The following is a 17,559-nucleotide window of genomic DNA, read 5'->3' as shown; positions in this document are numbered from 1 at the left end:
GTGCATTAAACAATGTAATGAAGATTATTGGCGGGCCTTTGCTCATAGCAAGCTACGAAGAATAAAAATCATGTAGTTGTCTTCAAAGACCTTGAGGGCGAAATTCAAATATTTCGCTTCATTTTCCGAGAAGAAACTAAACCGAAGGTCAGTAATTTTTTTAAAGTTGTCTGAGTGTGTGTGTTTAACATTTCAAATAAAACATGTAAAACCGAGGTTCTGAAGTAAATTTTACACTTGTGCTGAAACAAAAATGTTTGAAAGTGAGAGATAAATTGCGTTCTTGTTCAGTATTTTGGCTTCATACTTTTAACTTTTATGTACATCTCAGCAGGAACACGTGCACTTTCGATTTCATTTAAAAAATGGTGGAACACGCATCAAATAATTATCAGAGGGGGGGGGTGGTTGGGGATAGTGTAGGCTTATTTTGGAGGGGGTATGTGGCAAGAATAAACAATTTCGATGTGAGCTACTCAATATGAAGGCGGGTTGATTGAAATAATTTTTCAGCGACCCGTTTTTAATCGAGCCTTCCTGTGTCATAACTAACCAAAGGGAAACAGTCATGTGTGGCTTGCCATGTCAGTTGTTTTACCTAAGTTTCACGGTTTGGTGTGCGCTAAATGATAAGTGGTGGATGGAGCTTCTAGTGGCCAGGCCTCACACGACTTTGATGCTCCATTCTTTAGCACGTGTAAAACCGCAAAAATCGGGCAAAAAAATCGGAGTAGTGAGAAGTTAAGATCGGCGTAATTTTTGGTTTGTAAGTAGATGGCTAATAGCTAGACCGGAAAGATCTTGTCAGCAAGAGGATTCAAGTAAGTTCCTTGCGAATGGTCAAACTGTATGAGTTGCAACCTTTTCCACTGATTAAATACCCACCGACTCAGGACCGCGCATACGGCGTGAGACTCGCGGCAGAAAAATTGCAAGTTAGTGACAGACCAGACGGTTGATGACATTCAATGCTGTCTTCATATCCTTGAGGATTTCATGCTTTTAAGCTGGGCTCGCTTGCAGGTTTGTTTTTCGTGGTAATCGATATGTGTGAAAGGCGCATCGCTGCACTCAACTTGGCAGCACTACGCACTCGATGCTCTTTGAAAACATTTTCGTCGAATTGAGAGACCGGAACTGAAACGACAGTGCTCTTCAACATCCCGTGTCCATTTTGTATTTGGTGACTGCCACGAAGAGCAAACCCACCAAGATTTACAACTCGGTCTTCCTCACAGACGTCCCTCTTAAAAATCTATTCGTATAAAATACCGTCCGAGTATATGGCAAAACAAAGTTGAACGTAGATTTCATGTCATTTAACCAATTTTTGTTTCTCAAATGTTAACATTCAAACTGAGTTGAATTGTTTAATATGTTTTTTTCAAAAAAACCAGTTGAACTTGAACCTGCAAAACGTATACTGAAATTTTGTTACAAAAAAGTAACGAACTGAAACGGGCTAATTAGTTAAAAAACGTCTTTACCGGTAAGTTTCCATTGTTCAGTTGTTAAATTATTCATAACACCCAAAAAGCCAAACATATTAATTTGTTTAGGCACTTAAATGTTCTGCTCTGTGAAACAAATTTACTCCATATTCTATCAACTTTTCAAAATTTATAAAAAGGTCTTCGAAAATTAATCTAAATTCCTCTTAAGTCGGGCAAATGCTTCCATCAAGCCAAAAGGAAATCGTATTCCGTTGCGTTCGCGTACGGGCCATTGCATAACATAAACTAGACCACCAAGACATTCGCAGTAGACCGCAGAAGGAACAACAGAGGTCTTAATAACTTGCAGTAACTTCTTTTAGGTTGCCCTCAATTCAAGCCTGACGACGTTTACTGCAAATTTTCCAATTTTGCTGGCCACAGATCTTCTCTCACGTACCAAGCCTTGTTTTTTGCACGTCACGTAACTGAAACATTGAGACAAATTGTTACAGTTTATTAGGACCTTCGAGTCTATGTTATCATAACAGATTATCGACTTAGTTGATGAAACTAAATTTTCTCTTGGAATACCCCTCTCCCCCACCAACGCAACACCACAGTTTCTTTAGAAACTATCCCCTTTATTCCGAAATGAAAAAAAGGCCGGAAACAGAAATAACACCCTCATGAGCACGGATACGTTTATGGCGCATAGTATGAACACAGGCAATGGGGACCATGCCTATTGTTCCATTCCCAATATTACCTTGAGAGATTCTTTGAAAGCAGAGAAATTATTTCTTTTTTTAAGGCCGGTGTCAAGACTGCGTGACCTAGTTCGGTACCGAGGAAGTCCAAGAGAGGCAGGTGGCGTACTTGTGTTGCTCTCATGTGCGGAATCAGACGGCTGTTCCTCTGCTACCATGTCAAGGCTTCTACTGCGTATGCATTGATAAACGGATGGTGAAGAGCCTCGTCTGGATGCTAGCAGATATCTGGCTTCGTCAACACTTGACTGGAAATAAACAGACTAGTAATTAACTGAAGAAGGTAAGGAGACAATTCATTGCACTTTTAAAATGAACATATCATTAAGAGAGACTGATAATCAATCAAGCTAATGTGTGTTGATGCGATTACAAAAATCCAAGTTAACCATGATCAATCAGTCCATCGATCAATCGATCAGTCAACCTATCCTATTCAATCAATGGATCGATCGATTGATAAATTACAATTAAACCTACCTCAGTAGGCATTAGGAACCTTGGATCGAACAATGAATTTTTTTTTGATTCCGCACCCGCACGATTTTCGGTATCGTCACACACTGTGATGCTCGGTACTTTCTGCAATGCATGTCGCTTGCTGTCAATGTTCCCAGGCGATGGTAACGATTGCTTTCGATTACTTGAGGTGTCATGAGTACTCGTTGCATCACAACTCGTATCCCTTATTGTTTTTTGATTAAATGTCAGCTGATCAGGGTTGCTATTCAAAGAACCCGTTGAATCGCATCGTTTTTTGCAAAGTTTGTCTTTGTTAAATTCCTCGCAATCGGAAAATCCCTCCCGGCCGCTGTTATTATCAAACGAGATAAGGCTGAGCTGCTTTGTGAAGGACAATTCACGAGCTGACTCGTCGAAATCCATTCCTTGATCCTTACTCATAAACTCTGATCAATTTTTCTACTAAAAATCGATCGCCTCCAGCTTGTTCTTAGTTGCTTATGTGTACATGGGCTTGGAATTAATGAAAGTGTTTAAATTGTGTTAAGATCCGGCCAGGAGTAGATTGCGAAAGGAAATAATCCGCTCGCAAGCTCTTGGGATCCAACCACTCAAAATGAATTTATTCAAGGCTATCGTCTACGGCGTGTCGACTGCAGCTCACCAACGAAGGTACAAACCCGAGCATAACACCATTCGGCACCACCTGTTTTCAGAAATCGATACAGAGAAATATAGTCACTTCGTAGAATTTCACTTCTTTAACGTACTCACGTCAAACTTAAGCGAACCAGAACTTTTATCAATCTCAGCTCGTTTCAGCAATATGCAAATCACTGCCGTTAATTCATTGCTGACGATACGAAAATTTTTCGTTAATAATAGTCTCTAATCGTTAGTATCATTTCATACCCATCCATTCGAATACCAATTTTCCTGTCTAGAAGAACTACAAGACTTTTTCCTTTTGCGATATTCAAATTTTTTTCCTTCCATGATCATACTGCCGGTCTGTCTTATGACTGTCATAGACGTTAACATGTACCTTAGTATATTTACGTCACTCAATCAAATGGCACGAGATTTCTTTACTGATTTGGTTCTTTCTGTGATATCCGAACAAAATACGACATCTTTACCAAAGATCTTATATTCTCTTTAGATCTCTATTACATTATTAGCACCAATTGACAAGCGTACAGGTCTGTTTTTGCAACTCAGTGAATTAGTTTTCACGGTAACCGGCACTTCGAATGCTTATGCAAAAGGTGGAAGTCAGCCGGTAAGGATAACATCGTCAAGTTTTTTTTAGCCTACAAGGCAAGGTTTTTTCGAGTTCAGTTTACCTCAGGATGTCTGCAACTGTACGACCTAGCAGTCAACATAAAGCTCTGGGATTTATCCAAAAGTATCTTTAAAGATTAGCATCGATCTCGCCTGATCTTTGAATTAGTAAACAAAAGAAATGACGTATTTAACTAATTATACGCCATAATGAAACCTAAAAGTCTAATAGGCAATTTCTTTTTTGGCCAGTTTTAGACTGGAGATAAGTTTATTTCCCTACTTTATGATAAGACAGAAATACGAAAAATTTTGTCGTCGAACTACTTAACATTTCCATGAAAAGATCGACCCTCGCAACTAACCTTAATGAAACATGAATAGTGTTTTCGTGTTTGGGTTCAGTAGCGAAAATCATTTATATTAGCCCACGTACACAGCTTGATAAGGTTAAAAATGAGAAAATTATTTTGTGGTTATTCTTTAACTCCTATTCTGAGATGAATTTTAGCAAACATTTTATAAGTCGTAAAGCGATAATTCTAACTGTAGATTTAAGTTCAACGTAATGGGATCTAAGTCAATACAAAGCTGCTAAAATGTTTGAATGAACAAAAAGCAATGAATACCTTGTAAGGCCAAGAGGCAGTCCAAAGAGTTCGACGGCTGCAGATGAGACGAGAAGTTTCAGTATAGGCTGATATAATTATCATTGTTTGATTCGTAGCCAGAGTTCATGATCAGTTCTGACTCGTAAAAATTACCATTTATTTGAATTTGCAATTTAAAATTGTAATCTAGAATCGACATAAAATTGTTTATTTTGTCGATTGCTTCCTTCGTCTTTCAGTACAAACGGACAGGCTAGCAGCCGGAAAACGACAACAAACGCTTAATATGAATATATTTCGTGAACTCAAGTGGATATTATTAAAGCTGATTAGGGAATCGTCCACAATCTTGACTTTACCATGGTCAGGACGAACATATCTATTATGAAATAAAGTAAGGCTTAGCGAAAGAACAATTTTTAAGAACATATAGTATAATGCTTATAATGACCTATGGTTCAATTTTTATTTACGAAATCTTATTGGCCAAAAAACTTTGACAATATGCCACCGGCTGATTCTCTGAATTATTCAACAATTCAAAAATGAGGTCTTAAAAACAAATTGAGTGTCTTGCCTAGGCGAAGCCAGCGTGGTACCAATGAACGTGAACCAAAAGAAGTTCCATTATAATTGCCGTTTTAATTTCAAATTTCTCGTTTTATATCGTAATCTCAGTCTCGTATCCATACTGCAATGTAACCTTGCTTGAACATGAAACAGAAATTGATCAAGATAATTCTGTACCCGCAAAATAAATTGAGCCCGTTTTGTACTGAGCATTAGAGAGCTCCCTGTTTACAATTTGCTAATACCTTAGTCGACGGTATATATTCATCGCGTCCGAATTAAATTTCCGGAGATATGTCTAAGACCAGTGAATAAGATAATTTTAAAAGCCTTACCTCGCCGACCCCTAGTCTACCACATTGTGCGAGAGACGTCGTAAATATTGTCCCTCCTTATTTGTAAAATACAAGTTTTTCAAAGTATACGTGTCTTGTGCCTATCGCAACTGATATTTTCCTTTCAGCTCTGGTCTTCAGGAAGTGAAAACCTCGCAGCAAGCATTAGAACAGGTGTTGGTGATAAAAATAGCTTATTTGTTCATTCTAGATAATTTTCTTTAAGATTATTCATGTTTATTCTGTTTATTTTTCTTAGACTGTGTTTTTAGCATCAGAAACAAAAAGTAAGTCATCTTTGACAGTGAATACTCCACTTAAACCGAACTTGAAAGACATTGTTTTACGTGTCGATTATAATCTGCAAACCTAGAAATTTGCTCACCACGTGTAAAAACTGAAGACGAAGTCATGAAAAAATGCAAATAACGAATGAAACCTGGTCAGATGCGAGCGAGAGTAAGCTTTAGGTAAAATTTCGGAACCAAATGTCAAACAGAATTTGTTTCAATTATTTTCTTATGCCTTATCATTTGTGATTCATTATGTCATGTATTTAAGTGGCGATTTGCGTTTGCCCGTACCGCATGTAACAGTTTCGGGCTCACTGACTTCTTTTTGTCATTGCAATAACACAACTCATTAACGCAGTTCAGCTGCACTTGCTATCAGCTATGAAATATCACCGGCGAGAAGCGGAACCGATTTAAAATTCTGTGAAGCTCTTGTGGTCGTCACACCGCCGTTAAGTGAATAAAATTACTTTAGTTGACAAGTGGGATTAGTATTCGTAAGTTATTCTTCACTTCTTTTTTCTTTAATTTCTCTCAATGGGGCGTTATCATTAAAAAGGGAAACCAGTGAGTACAGAACCATCAGAGTAACATAAGTAAAGTGACGCATCAAATCTAACCGTCCAAGGTACAGTCATCAATTCAAATTCATGCTAAATTTCAAAGTAAAATTGCTTTAATCGCTTGGCAGGTTCTGCCATTTTTAACTTGTTTACTTCTGATTTCGTACATTTGGTGCATCGGTACTGCTCAAAAGCGTTATAAAAATTCTTATTTTGTTCTTACTCGGCTAGGCAAAATATTAATGCAAGACTAAGTCTGGCACAAGTGTAAAATCACGAGAAAGAAATACAAGGGTGGTTTCAGTTCAATTAGCCGATGGACTCCTCATACTCAACATTAGCGGTTTTTCTTTTCAATTCCGTTTGCCGTTATATCATTCCTGTACGTTTACTTGCTTCAAAACTACTTATCGTTTTTTTGAATATATGCAGACACAGATTGCAATTGTTACTTACATATTTGGTCTCTTCTCCTCAAGGCGATACAAAGTTCTCTTGGTTATAGCTTTCTCCAGTTGTTCTGACAAGAAACAGGGTTGGATTTACGAAACCTAAAATCCAGCCCCTGGGCAGAACAGGTGTCATCACCTTGAACAAACACTAAGGTGTGGACATAAATCTAGAACCTTTTAGAATTGAGGAAACAATTATAGACTGTCCGTAAGTTCCTGGGTTAATCTCAAAAATAAGTGTCAGTGAAGGTGTGAGAGCTATAAAATTGTGGTGAAAAGTCGGCACTGATATTTTGATTGCTACCGGCCTTTATATCTTATTTCATTCACTTCTCATTTACGGAAAACGTTTTTCAAATAATTTTGACCAAGTACCATTGACATTTCTTAGACCCCCAAGACGCTTATCTTTATAGGAAAAAAACTATTAGCCCTGTAACAAATGTTAACTGTTTCGAAAAATAATGAAATATTATTTGCCGGCATTGCCATGCATCCGCTGGTTTTGCGTTGTACCATTGTCAAATGAAAACCGACATTCTTGAACGTGATTGGCCATCAGCGGCCCTAGTTGAGCGCCACAAGGACGGTATACGACTCATGTTTGCCAACGGAAGATATGCATCATTTCGATACATATTGCAACATTTTTGTGCGCTGATTATTCTTTACATGCAATATTGGGTTTATTTTCTCGTGGAAAAGGACTTTAGTGTATGCGTTTAGGTAATGGATCCGCCGATTGTGTATTCACTCATGATTGGGGACCAATTTGAACTCCACTCTGTCTTTACTATCATGAATACTCCAGCAAAAAACTTGTAAGTCGCTGAAAGATGTTATTAAAATGTTGCTTTTTTGTAGTGTAAGAACAATTGAGTTTCCTCTCTTAGGAGAAAAAACCTCTGATTCCTCTGATTAAAAAACGGGTGCCGGGTTGATGAGTAATCAGAATTTAAGAAAACTTAGTCGTTATCTCTCTTAATCACGAAACTTCACAGAACTTATCACAGAAAACTGTACGTTGATATCTCAAGTTCAAATGTCAATGATATGATAACGTTTATTATGTTGATTACTCTTTCCTCAAAATACCAAAGGCATATTGCTTAGGGTCTTTGCGAACTCACTGGATCATGCGACGCAACCCAGTGATTATACGGCGATTATGACCCGTTAATAGGTCCCCAGACTGATAATACAAGCATCGATGCAGCTACCAAAATAGCTCATTATAATGCAAATATAGGTCATCCTGTAGGCTCAAAGACAGAAAACCGCAAAGATTCATTAGCGCAAACAAATTAGACTCGAATATTCTTCTTTGGGACTCTAACAATGCAAAACCACTCGCCGCAACATGAAAGTTAATTAAAGCAAACTACAGAAACGAATTGTGTGACATCTCTATGAAATAATCAGGTATTGAAAGCTACCGAACTCATCGGTCAGAAAAGAAAATAATACGATTTTCATACCGTTGTTCAATTCCTATTAAGTGTAATGTAGTTTAATACAAACTATTATGATAATGCAAGGTTATACGCGCAGCAAGCTTCTTTTAACTTACCCTCGTTTATGACCTAGACTCTAATTTATCTCGAGTAACAAACAAAGAAACTTTAGGAGAAAAAGTGAATCTACTTTGGCATAATGAGAATAATTCCTGACTAAATAAAAGCTGCCAGTGAAAAAACCTGTTAGATGTACGAATAAAGAAGGCTACAGGTGATCAGGGCTTTAACAGGCCATAGGTTAAGATAAACTTTGTCCTTCTGTCTTTGCCTCCTACTGCTTGAGTTATCATTGTCACAGTACATGTATGACAATTTTTAAACCTTTGTAAGTTGTTTTCTTTTACAACTCACCTTTAAAGCAGGAGTTTGTCGGCGAGTGTGAGTTTACCAGCGCCATACAGATACGCTAAAGACTGTAATTCCTTTTAGGTTCATCTCGAGAGAGAGGCTCGTCGTACTGATGTGTTTATCTCTCTCGATCACAATAACAGACCCTAATGATACGTTTTTAAGCACCGGATCTTTTGTCTGTCGTTCAACTTATGCATATGGAACAATTATCTATTCTATACAAGTTTTATACACGAAGTTACTCACTGTGAATACCAAGTTTACATTTAGTGGTAAAGAGAAAAGACAAACTTTCGTTTATATTTAAATTTTATGATTTAGACCGAACAATGCACGTGTAATCTTGCCAACAGAGTTACCGGCGTTCGTCGTACTCATGGTTTTGCGACAAAGGAAGCATATTTGATTTTAATTTCCCTTGGGTGCATTTCAGCTTCAAAGGGTGTTAGTCATACCTTTTTGTCCAAGCGCCAGTTACCAAGGCATTTTTTTCGATTTCTCGATTTCCCGACCAGCAAACAACTGAGCTTTTTTGAGTAGAAAATTTTGACCTTTACTGCCCCTACAACACCTCTGTATCACGACTTTGTCTTTTTGTAAAACGAAATTTAACACTGGATGTGATACTTATACGTACGTGCTGTCAAAGCTCATCACGCAATCAGCTGGTAAAGTTACGTTAAGAACAATAGACGCAGACGATTGTAAACTCTTGTAATAGTTTTTGAAGGCTTCAGCCAAGTTAATGCCATACAAGTATGTTTACTTTTAATTCACTGTATTTTCTTTCATGCTTTTGTATCAAAAAGAAAGAGACAGAGTAGACTTATTAGAGTCTCATCTGTCTGAGAATAAAGCCACGGACGTCCTGCTTTTAAACCCACAATCTCTCTTAAACAAATATCTCAAAAATGTGCGCAAAACACGTCAATCGAGGATACCTATTGCGCTGTTCTTCTTTTCATTTCACTTGTTTATCTAAAATAGCAGTTTTCTCTGCAGACTCGATCCATTAGTGCCATAACGTCAATAAATTCGATGATAAATCTGAAGTTATGTGGGCACAGTAGCGGTTTATTACCTTAGAACTTTCGTGTGGCCATTTTGTTAGTTTTCAAAATACGAAACATTGTTGTAAATTGTGCTAGGCTTCGATTCCGCTCGTGTTACTCTAATCAGAAATTCCGCATACATACACCCTTCCAAGAACGGTTTTGCAAGAAAAATAAGACTTAAAATGAAGGTGGACCCTCGGCGCTGATGAAGACTTCCGCTAAGGTTGTGGAAATGTCAGACACTATACACCAGACAACGTTAACAGTACTTTTTACTATTCTCTCCCGGACGATCAGACTACTCGATTAAATGTTATTCCTGGGTTCAAACCATTAACTGTACTCTTTTTAGACTCCTTATATTTTATTTGCTCGGATAATATTCGCTCATTCAGATGAGTTGATACGCTGATAATATTGCATAAGTGTATTTATCTTTACGTGCTATTTAAGAAACATAAGTATTTCTTTTGACTTCATATAATTTTAAGAAAAACATAAAAAATTAAAGAGTGAACCAATACCTTACTCTCGCATTTTATTTTTCTATTTTGTCCATGGATCATTGTGGACAAATCCTTAGACGATAATTGCCGAACTGGTTCCATTCTTATAACGGTTATCCACATAAAAAGCTGCAAAATTCCTTTTTTAAATCGAGAATCGTCTCTCATCTTTTGATATAAGCACTCTTTTGAATATTCTTTTTTTTCCGTTTTCACTGAGCCATTTTTAGGTGTTGATTAATTAGTTCTAAACTGCTAGCTTTTATTTTAGGATTTGTTGAGCTATTGTTCTATGGTCTATTTCACTTCTCCGGGACGTGAAATCTAAGTTAATTTATTCCCGAAGCTCTTTATCTAAAATTAACTAAAGCCTAAAAATTAATCTCCAAGGCTTCTCTCCATAAATGTTCGCCGCTTCATGTATCCCACTGCCTGCCACAAAAAGTTGACGTGATAAAAGCTCCACTCTTAAAAGCACTGGCTTAAAGCTATTTTAGATAACTGGATACTGATATTAAATATATCCATGTAAAAGATTACTGCTAATAAAGTTTATTTATATTATTTGCTTAACTGTCTTCTAGATAAAATATCATGTTAAGAGGTATATCCACCGATCTTCATTGGGCGTTCAGCTGAAATATAATGAGATAATGATAAGTGTGCGAAACAATGATCCCTAAGCAAGCCAAGAGTTGATAATTTTTTCGCCACCGACTTAACGAAACAGTTTTTGGAAGTGATTTCAGGTATATTTACTTATCATCGTTAGACCCATGTTCGCTTGTCCTCCCGCACCTATTTTCCTTCCCATTTCCACAAGTTTCACACCTTTACTAGGCAAGCCTTCCATCATGTACGGTAAGAATTCCCAAAAGTGGTATCCCATTGATCGGTAATTACCTTCGTGACACGGGCAGATTTCCTCCATAACCCTTCAGTATTTTTTTCTTGGAGCTTATTCATGCAACATTCTTAATGACGCTAGCTTTCTATTTATCTGACATGCAAGCAAAGGCTTGGGGTTGCATTAAAGGACTGAAGAAAATCTTAAGGTCTCTAACTACAATTGCAATGGATGATGCACGCAAATGAGAGGGGGGGGGGGGGGAGAGAGACCTGACCATCCGCTCGCATTGGCAGTATTGAATGGTGATTTAACTCGAATGTGGTTTTAGTACAAGAGAAAAAAGAATCCTCTAGTTATGTACTTTAATGTCTATACCTCACCCTTTCCTTGCTTCAAAGCCTTGAGGGTTCTCAAAGAGTCCTAGCAAATTTTTCACAATGCCTCTTGGAGGATTGATCAATTCTTCTCTTCGTCCTGAAGGAAGGTAAACTTTTTTTGCGTCACTTCGTTACGAAATTATAAAAAGAGCTGTTGCATCAACTGTAAAGTTTTAAATGGAAGCTTACCTGGGTCTCGAGCACCCTGAACCGACATTTGGTCTTGCTCAAAAATTGCTTTGTATTTACGCACACTGATCGGAGACCCATCGACTGCAAGAAATAAAATTGCAAAATGCGTCTCTCAGTAACCTAAACTAATTCTCCTGTTTGCGTTATTTTTGAGTTAAACCTATTAACATTGACCTTTATTTACTCACAAATCCTTATTTCAGTTTAAATAAAATTTTACCTCCCTCGGAGTTATTCCTCCCAGGTGAAGGAAATACTGGACCACCTCCATCGAACATCTTTCCCAGCTCCTTCACTCTTCCGGTAAGGTCCGACTCGTTTTCTTGTCCATGTAAACTAAAATGAACTTAAGAAGAAAAGAAGAGCACTTATAGAGCAATATACCAAACACAGCTAACGCTATACCTGGTTTAGTTGAGAAAATTTTCTTTTCAGTTAATTCAGACTAGCTTTTTGAATTGCTGGCAAGGACTTTATGATAGTTACCATCGTATTCTTCTTTCAACGGCGCCTCTGTGGATGTAGCAGTCGTCTCGTCTTTTACTACGTTTGCGGCTTCTTGGTCACTTTCACAGCTTTCCGCCTCGTTCTCATCGCCACCCTCGCCATTTTCCTCTGAATCTCCTTCTTGGTAGGTCTCACCATCAACTGCTTCGTGTCCTAGGTCATCTTCATCTTGGTAAATCTCATTAGTTTCAACTGGTTTACTGAACTGCAAACGTTACAGGAAGAGAACGCGCATGTCACTGAGAGAAAAATGCGTCAATTCCGTATCATCGTTTGTTTTATTTACTCAGAATAAATAAAAAATTAAAAAGCCTTCAACGTTTTTTTATTTTTACGTACCTTGATCTAATTCAAGTGCAAGTAAAAGTAGGATATTTAAGTTTACAAGAAAATGTGAACATCAACCTACCATACACGTAATTAGCATATATGGGGTAGCACTAATATTGATTAGTGAATATACATTGAAATTAATGTTGTAAGGGTATGCTTACCAAGTTTCTTTGTTGTTGTTCTTCGTCAATTTCATTTAAATACTGCTCTTGCATCGTCTCTTGTTGATTGGTAACATGGTCTTTTCCGCCATTCCCATCCTCTCCAGCGTCGAACGACTGGGAAGCAGGGTCCATTTCGCTTATATCTGGAGTTGGCGAATGAACGTGTACTTTCAGGGAAGAGGAATGCTTTCGACCTGCTGATTCTTCACGCTCAATGTCTATTTCCTCGTCGCTGTCGCTGTTTTCATCATCTACTTTAGTTAATCCGGGACTGATTTCGCTCCCTTTTTCAAGCGTTTGTTCCACTTTTAAAATCCCTGCATCCTCGCCATTGACTAACTTCTCATCCTCCTCCTTGATCCCAATGTCTTCAACATCTTTTTCTGGCTCCTCACTTTCACTTTGGTCTTCATCGTCGTCTTCTTGAGCTAGCTGTGGGGAACCTTTTTCCTCCAGTGGGGTAAGCTTTGAGCCATTACTTGAATCGTCCCACTCTTCTTCCTCTTCTTTTTCCTCCTCAACTATCTCCTCGTCTTCTTCGCTCTGATCAACCCCCTCGACGGGACAAGAGTGTCTTACATCTTCGTTTTTTTCAACATCATTTTCAACTTCGTCCAGTTCTTCTTTGGACGAACTTAAGTCGTCCTCCTCCAAAGCCTCTTTCTCATTCTCAACAGTTTGAACGGATGTTTCTTCTGTGCTCTGGTCTTCTTTGCGGTTCTCTTTGATTTGATCTTTGAATTCATTTAGTAAAGTGCTTTGGGAAGAATCTTTCTCTGCTTCCTCTCCTGCCAGAGAAGTTTCTTCGGGGGAAAGAAATTTCATATACTCAGGAGCTACTAGAGTTTTCCCATAATAAGGTACTGACGATGTGGCCTCTTCTTCGGTCGTCTTGGCAAGTAACTCGACATTTTCCTCTTTGTCCTGATCGTTGTTGTCGCCCTCACTGCCATTCGTTGCGTCTTCATCATCATTAACCTCATCTTCATCGAGTTCTTCATCAATATCGTTGCCGTTTTTATAACTATACTCGTGTCCATTTTCCTTTGTATTTCCATCCACACCATGCAGTTCTATTTCTGTTATTTCATCTTGTGGTTCTTGTTTTGGACATATTCCTTCGAATCCGCGATCGTATTCTTCAACATCTCCTTTGACCTGAAGTGCGTCTACTTCGCCTGATGAGAGTAAGTCTTTGCGTTCCTCATTTGAGTGCCAATCTTCCACGTTCTGCAAAAAAGAAAATGAAAATCCGACCTTTAGTTTATTCTCAAGATTGAAAGATTTATTTCTTTTCAGGCTAATGAAGACGTTAACTTTTGTGCTCGGTCGTCGAATAAAGAAAGACTTAACAGTTTGAGTCCCGTCAAGGATTTGAGTGGAGGGGCATTATTCAGAGGTGGAATTAAAACGTGGTTCGAAACAAGCGGTTCAAAACCCTCGTGGAAGACTCAGATATTTTCATTTTCCCACGCTTGTGACTAAATTAACATTTAAAAGCTTTCTTTATTCCATTAATGTTCCCCATACCATTAAAATTGTTGTGATGGAACCAAAGGGCTGGATCAAGGTTCTTAATCCGCATTTCGACATAAATCTGACTTTAAATTATTTCGTGGGGTTTGAAATACTGCATCATTCATTATCATTGTGGCTTATTGCAAATTTTTGAATCTGTTTGGTTCTATCATTGCTGACATGGACCATGCTCGACAAACGCTTTTCCAAATTAAGTTATTAAATGATGCTTGGTCTATGTTGTTTTACTTTTTACCCTCGTGGCAAATGTTGCTTGGGTGGCATGCACTTATTTTTTCGCTCTCACACATGATCAATTGGTAAAATCTTCTTACAGTTATAATACACTGCAAAGCCTGGAGGTTTTGAGGAATTAATGAAATTATTAACTAGGAAATAATAGCATCGATGTCACACTAAGTTATCAGAAATCGTCAACAAACAAAGAGAAAAGAGCCGAGAATTACTCAGTGAGCCCGCGGGCGCGATTTCATTGCCTATTCTGGTAATGGCAGTGTATCAAATGCTAAATTACTTCTGCTTTTCACCTCTTGTTGAGGAAATTTTGGGCTCCGAATAAAAAAGTCCTCTTTAGTTCCAGTTTCTAACTTCCAGTTTCCATGGATGAACATAAATCAATTTGATTATCCGCGTACAAATAGTAGGGTTAATAAAAACATTTTTTTAATGTTAAAAGGGCTTCGTATGGGACATATGAACATATCACAGAATGATGTAATGTAGTCATTACAAGACTTAGCTTTATCAATAGAACCGTAAAATGCCTTTAGGTGCACATAACTAATTACTGCTTTCATCATGTAACATTCACTGGAATTTTAAATGAGCTACATGTACCATAATCCTGTTAAACTGTTGGTTTTACAGCTTCTACCTAGATGCTATAAGCTTGGTGACTAAGGGATAAGTTACTCAGTCGCTTTTTTTTTCATGCGTGTTTGAAGTTTGAAGACTTCTAAGGAAGTTTATTGATTTCTGAGCAGACAGGTAAAATTGGTTATCATTTTTGAAAGCTACTGGAGGGGAGGACTTAAATCATTTTGTAGAGCAGGTAAAGATAACAATACTTTCATTTACGAAATACGTTCAGCTTTAAAATAATTTTTTTTAAGAAGGAAGTAATCTTAGTAAACATTACGCTCAGATAATTATTTCGCTTGACTCTGTTTGTGCGTCTCTTGAATTTTGTCTCTCGTAAATTAATATTTTATGAATATTTCGCATTTATTGTTGTTGTCGTTGTCTTTTCATTACACAGTCGATTAAGGCACAGTCCGTAAGTACGTGTTCATTTATGACAAAATTAAATATATACTGTGCCATGTGTACATTCCTCAATAAGGACTTGAAATAAGAGACGGAAATCAAATCGCACCTCGTATAAAGTTGATGCCATTTTCTGCTCTCCAACTTAGACAGATGGCTTGTAAATCAGCCTAGAATGAAAGACATACATGATGAATATAAAATAAGAAACGTCGATCATTAGGAAAGCATAATAGAGTTACTGCGTGCAAGATATCTCATCGCATAGGAAGGAATCAAAGGGAGGATATATAAGTAAACTTTGTTTTTGCACGTACCTTTGTGATGACGTTTTGAACAACTTAAACCAAAAGCACATTGCGGTTTCATACAAAACAGAAATTGATAAAATCCTAATTTGGTGATGACATGTCATTGCGTTACGGAAAGTTTTATTCGAACACGCCATGACTTATTTTAGATACTTAATTCATTTTAGTTTCGCTGATTATGAAGTGTATTCAATCCAACAGGTGTGGCTATATCTATAACTCGATATAATTTTTTTTTTCGTTCAAACTATCGTGAGTTTTGCTGAAAGAAAGATCTGTGTTGCACTTTACGTCTAAATTTTGTGAGAGGCTTTTAGGATATAGCTTAGTTTTATTAAAACTAGCTTAGGACGGAGGTTTTCGCGTCTGCTTCACTTGCCACGATCATTGTCGAACAAAGAAATTGAAATATAATTTATTCAGTGACCAAACTGTCAAAGGAAAGTCTCTAGTTAGCTTGGATAATGTCCAAATGGAAATGGAAAAAAAAAAAGACAGTATCCTTTTTCTGGGATATTTCTTCGATGAATATCATGCGTTACGCCACTCATTAAGTGAAAAATCTACAGAACTTTGATTTTCCTTTCATCTTGTTCAGATATACACACGCCGAGTAGTAGGCTTCAAAAATTGCTACAAACGCAATTTTTGTATTTTTACCATACATTCATAAGTCTCTGAACCACGGAAGAAGGAATTTATATCTACACTAGAGGAAGATTCCCGCCAATGCTCTACAAACATTGTTACGTGTATACAGTCATACGGTCATATTAAATTGAATCATTCCTGACGACTTGTTTGAGCTGTGTCTGTCGCTGTGATAGAAATTCAACCCCGGCTGAAGAGCAGCAAGAAAAACTGATTTAAGAGCCGTTATTTTCATCTTTAACACGAGAAACACGATACACAGTAAAAAGACTTGTATATGAAAATATAAAATTTAAACCTTACCTCCGTCTACCACGCGGTGCGACATGAAAAGACAATGAATCATCAGGCCGAATAAAATAACTATATATTAAAAGCATTCACCTTTGTTTATACTAGATACGGCACTTGAACCAATTGAAAAGATCCTAGAAATGACCTCTGAAAGATCTGTGCCAAAACATTTTGCGTCGACTCAGTGAAATCTTTTGTTCAATCACCGTCGCATTTCAGAGCAGGTGTTTCGCAAATCGTCTGTTTGGAGGCACGACCTCTCCCACATTCATTTTCGTTCCGTGTACCGAACATAAAAATGATAATAATTTTAATATTCTTTCAAAGAATATTCTTCACCGCAGTCCTTTCATATTTTATAAAGACAGTAAAAGTCGCGCAAAATACCCCGGTGGTCTGCATATGAATATTTAAAATCTCAACTTTTAATATTTTAATTGTGGAGAAAGCTGACGTGCCGCCGATCACTTGCAGCAGCATTTCCTTACAGAATTTTTCATAAAATGTTGTATTACAAATCAACGGGCTCCTGCTTGATACAGGTAACTCAAAATACATTCGCTTCGATAGTTCAAAATTTTGCCCAATCTTTATACCTTAGGATTGAAAGACATTATTGTAAACACCAAAAAAATATTTTGATAAATTAAATAAGGCTCGTAAATCTTTCTCGCGCAATTCTGCTTAAAATTCCATATGAATGAATAAGTAAATATCACTCCTTACTATGTGATGCGGGCATGTTAAAAAAAAAAGTTATAGTAATCCGAGGTTTAAGAGCAAGGAATTAGTGCAAATCGAATCAAACCGATCATTTTGTGACGGGCAAATCACAATGGAAATAGCTTGACGGGTTTTGTCGGAAGAAAATTC

At 37.4% G+C, this 17,559-nt stretch overlaps 2 protein-coding genes and 1 long non-coding RNA gene across 23 annotated transcripts; 1 reads left to right on the top strand and 2 right to left on the bottom strand.

Moving 5' to 3' along the window:
- Positions 1-1,327: 1,327 nt before the first annotated feature.
- Positions 1,328-9,242, bottom strand: LOC113681302 (uncharacterized). 9 transcript variants are annotated; one of them, XR_016181324.1, is made up of 6 exons: positions 9,097-9,208; positions 4,579-4,615; positions 2,684-3,371; positions 2,203-2,451; positions 1,450-1,921; positions 1,328-1,409 (listed from the first exon to the last, which is right to left on the bottom strand). XR_016181324.1 is itself a non-coding variant. In XM_089188279.1 (5 exons), exons 3-5 carry the CDS (start codon positions 3,104-3,106, stop codon positions 1,886-1,888), a joined length of 708 nt encoding a protein of 235 aa, XP_089044405.1. In that variant the 5' UTR covers positions 3,107-3,371; positions 4,579-4,615; positions 9,097-9,208; the 3' UTR covers positions 1,328-1,885. The 9 variants fall into 9 exon arrangements, 6 of the variants coding, with proteins under 6 accessions (XP_089044405.1, XP_027054217.2, XP_027054201.2 ...); XR_016181323.1 differs by lacking the exon at positions 9,097-9,208 and adding an exon at positions 5,466-5,647; XR_016181325.1 differs by lacking the exon at positions 4,579-4,615 and having other exon boundaries at positions 9,097-9,223.
- LOC149037002 (uncharacterized) lies at positions 2,248-7,630 on the top strand. Its single transcript, XR_016181326.1, has 2 exons — positions 2,248-2,486; positions 5,594-7,630. It is a non-coding gene; the product is annotated as an uncharacterized LOC149037002 (long non-coding RNA).
- A 709-nt stretch (positions 9,243-9,951) lies between the features above and the next one.
- LOC113681261 (uncharacterized) lies at positions 9,952-17,094 on the bottom strand. 13 transcript variants are annotated; one of them, XM_027198352.2, is made up of 9 exons: positions 16,696-16,726; positions 15,748-15,770; positions 15,540-15,600; positions 12,623-13,855; positions 12,108-12,333; positions 11,842-11,967; positions 11,619-11,702; positions 11,433-11,541; positions 10,042-10,837 (listed from the first exon to the last, which is right to left on the bottom strand). In XM_027198352.2, the coding sequence occupies exons 3-9, from the start codon at positions 15,558-15,560 to the stop codon at positions 10,834-10,836; spliced, it is 1,803 nt and encodes a 600-aa protein (XP_027054153.2). In that variant the 5' UTR covers positions 15,561-15,600; positions 15,748-15,770; positions 16,696-16,726; the 3' UTR covers positions 10,042-10,833. The 13 variants fall into 13 exon arrangements, with proteins under 13 accessions (XP_089044401.1, XP_027054183.2, XP_027054175.2 ...); XM_089188277.1 differs by having other exon boundaries at positions 11,428-11,526; XM_089188275.1 differs by lacking the exons at positions 15,748-15,770; positions 16,696-16,726 and adding an exon at positions 16,777-17,094 and having other exon boundaries at positions 9,952-10,837; positions 11,433-11,526.
- Positions 17,095-17,559: the final 465 nt, after the last annotated feature.

The sequence above is a fragment of the Pocillopora damicornis genome, chromosome 11 (genome assembly GCF_964200805.1).
Source record: "Pocillopora damicornis chromosome 11, jaPocDami1.2, whole genome shotgun sequence".
Lineage (NCBI taxonomy): Eukaryota > Metazoa > Cnidaria > Anthozoa > Scleractinia > Pocilloporidae > Pocillopora > Pocillopora damicornis.
This window is presented reverse-complemented; position numbering and strand designations above follow the sequence as displayed.